Source organism: Sciurus carolinensis, chromosome 11 (assembly GCF_902686445.1).
Source record: "Sciurus carolinensis chromosome 11, mSciCar1.2, whole genome shotgun sequence".
In the NCBI taxonomy this organism is placed as follows: domain Eukaryota; kingdom Metazoa; phylum Chordata; class Mammalia; order Rodentia; family Sciuridae; genus Sciurus; species Sciurus carolinensis.
Genome location: NC_062223.1, coordinates 70,942,086 through 70,944,660, shown reverse-complemented (window position 1 = coordinate 70,944,660; position 2,575 = coordinate 70,942,086). Strand labels below are relative to the sequence as shown.

The following is a 2,575-nucleotide window of genomic DNA, read 5'->3' as shown; positions in this document are numbered from 1 at the left end:
GTTCATGACAGTGGTCTGGGTTGTAAGAGGCTGGCAGGAGAAGCTTGGAAGTGAATGTCAATCAAAAAGAACCTAGAGTGAAAAGAGGGATGATTAAAGAATTCTGGAAAACCCAACTCTTAAGGGGGCAGAGGAAGAAGAGACTAAGAGGAAATTTAAAAAAAATTAATTGACATCTATTGAGCACATAAAATAAAGGGCTGTACTAGGTGCTTTAAAAAATGTGATTGTATGTACCCATGAAGAAAGTGTATAAGGAGCAAGTGACCAGCCGGATGTTTCTATGTGCCTCTGGAGTAGAGCCCAGGAATCAGGGGAAAGCGGAGAAATCATCTGACATTCAAGCCACTTTCAGATCCAACATTGCCTATTCCTTGTACTGCCTTCCCCAAACCCACCCTCGCCCTTTCACATGGAGTCGGGAGTAGAAGTTACTTTTATTGATTGTGAGTGCAAGTAGGTGCAAGCTGTGCCTCTTCTGTTAGACACAAGGTACTAGGCTGAAAAAGGAAGGGAGGGCCAGGAAGGGAGGGCCAGCGCTGGGCAGTGGATACAGGATTCGCTCCTTATTTGGGCGTGAATGCTGCATTCTGAAAGGATTTATTTTGGGACAAGGCACAGACACAGGGGAGTCCAGCAGCACCAGCTATCAGGCTGCACTCTCTGTTTGGAGCACAGCAGCTTCAGCAGCCCCGGGTCTCCCCGGATCTTCCTCCGTATCCTGCGGAGGCTCTGGCTCCACCGTGGACTCCAGCGTAGACTGGGCTACTTCAGGCTGGCCTTCAGCGCTCCTGCCTGGCCCAAGGCGAGGTGGCTTGACCGGTGTGGATGGTGGCGCAGCAGGGCCTTTCCGGCCCGAAAGGGCCCTTCGAAGGTTTTGTACCTTCTGCAAACCAGTACGCCGCAAACGCCGAGCCCGGGACTCCACCGGCTCCTCGTCAGAGCTCTCTCCAACTTCGGCCTCTGGCTGCTCTGGGCTCAACTCCGACTGGTCCGCCGGGTCCAGGGGCTCTGGAGCCTTCTGGAAGGCTCTGGTTGGGATTTCCGCCTCCTCCTGCATGTGACCACACAGAATTGACTTTGGCAACCCCTTACCCAGGACCAGCCTGAGACGCACTCCTCAATTACACAGGGAAAGCTGCCCCACCCTTTAACTCCACAACCAGAGTAGGGAAGAAAATGCGGGCCTGGAAAGGTTAGAGGGCGGAGGCGGAATGAGGGACGAAGACTGAACTGCAGAAGTCTGTGAAGTAGGTGAGCCCTTGTTCGGGCGTGAAATACAGAATAGTGGCTGCAAGAGCAAGAACCGGAGGAGGCAGAAAATTACCACGAAATGCACTCCCGCCACCGTTATGTTATTTGGGGGGATGGGTCGGGACTCAGACCAAAGTCTGCCAACGTGTCCGAGCTTTGGCGGGCGGGGCTTGGCCAGGCTGGGCTCGGGCGTGTGAAGGCGGGATGGGGATGCGTGTGGTTAGTGGGTGCGGCCCTGGAAGTCTGTTTCACAGCTGCCGGCGGCGCGTGGGGTGGAGAATGTCGATTCGGTAGGCGAAAGAGAAGGGAAGTCCCCAGAAAGTGTCCCGGAGGCGGGAAAAGGTCCCAGATTGGGGGACGCCTGAGGTCACTGACCTTAAAAAGCAGGACGTGTAGCTTCCCGCGTGCCACCAGCAGCCCGTGGTTGGCCTCCAGTCGCTGCACCTGGGCAGCGCGGCTCACCGCCCGCTCCTGAGCAGCGTCGGCGTGCGAGCCCACGCGCTCCGCTTTGGCCAGCAGCTGTGCCAGCGTGTTGCTGGTGGTGTCGTGGCTGCGACTCAGCGCACCCAGGCCGCTTTGAATGCGGCGTACGGAGCCTGCCAGACCGCCCTGCCTCTGAGCAAGGCCTCCCTGCCTCTCCCTCAGTGCCTCCAGCATGGTGGCCAGCTTCTCCAGCAGGGTCACCACCGTCACAGCGTGCACTGGGCCCCCAGGAGGAGCTCCGGACACAGGCCCGGGTTCCAGCGCGCTCTCCCCCATGATCCTTGACCGCCCTGCCTGCTCTCTCTGCGGCCGCTGCCTGCGCTCTGCGCTGGGGCCGCCTTTCCCCGGCTCCTCCCCAGCTCCAGCCGTGACTCAGGCAGGCGGAGTTGGCCTTTTCGGTGGGTGGGAGGGAGGGTGGAAAGGCAGGGGGCGGGATGTGTGTTGCGGGGGTCCTTCCGAGGTCCTCCCGCTCCCGCTGCCCCGCCCGGGGGAACCGTCGAGAAACAGGTTGATCCGGCAAACCCTCTCCCTCTGAATTTGCGTTCCCCTCCTCCACCAGTTGCCTGGTGTACCTCTTTCTGGAATGTACTCCCCACAGCAAAGGGCGAGTCACGGAAATATTTATTTCATGCATCGTGTGGACACAGAAACTATTTATGTTAGCGCGGCAAAAGAATAAGGGGGGGTGGGGCGCCGCCTCTTGGCCTCCCACATCGCCGAAGATTATAGTGGGGCTGACCCCCTGCTGGACACGTTGGACTGGAGGTCCTGGAAAGATCCGTTACAGATCTCGGACTGCCTAGGCCTGAGGCCACACTCTGACTAGTCAGACTGTGAA

General features: G+C 58.1%; 1 protein-coding gene across 1 annotated transcript; it reads right to left on the bottom strand.

Annotated features, from left to right (window-relative positions):
• Positions 1–425: 425 nt before the first annotated feature.
• On the bottom strand, positions 426–2,238 carry Cavin3 (caveolae associated protein 3). The gene is made up of 2 exons (XM_047519712.1): positions 1,630–2,238; positions 426–1,054 (listed from the first exon to the last, which is right to left on the bottom strand). The coding sequence occupies exons 1-2, from the start codon at positions 2,011–2,013 to the stop codon at positions 650–652; spliced, it is 789 nt and encodes a 262-aa protein (XP_047375668.1). The 5' UTR covers positions 2,014–2,238; the 3' UTR covers positions 426–649.
• Between the last annotated feature and the right edge of the window lie 337 nt (positions 2,239–2,575).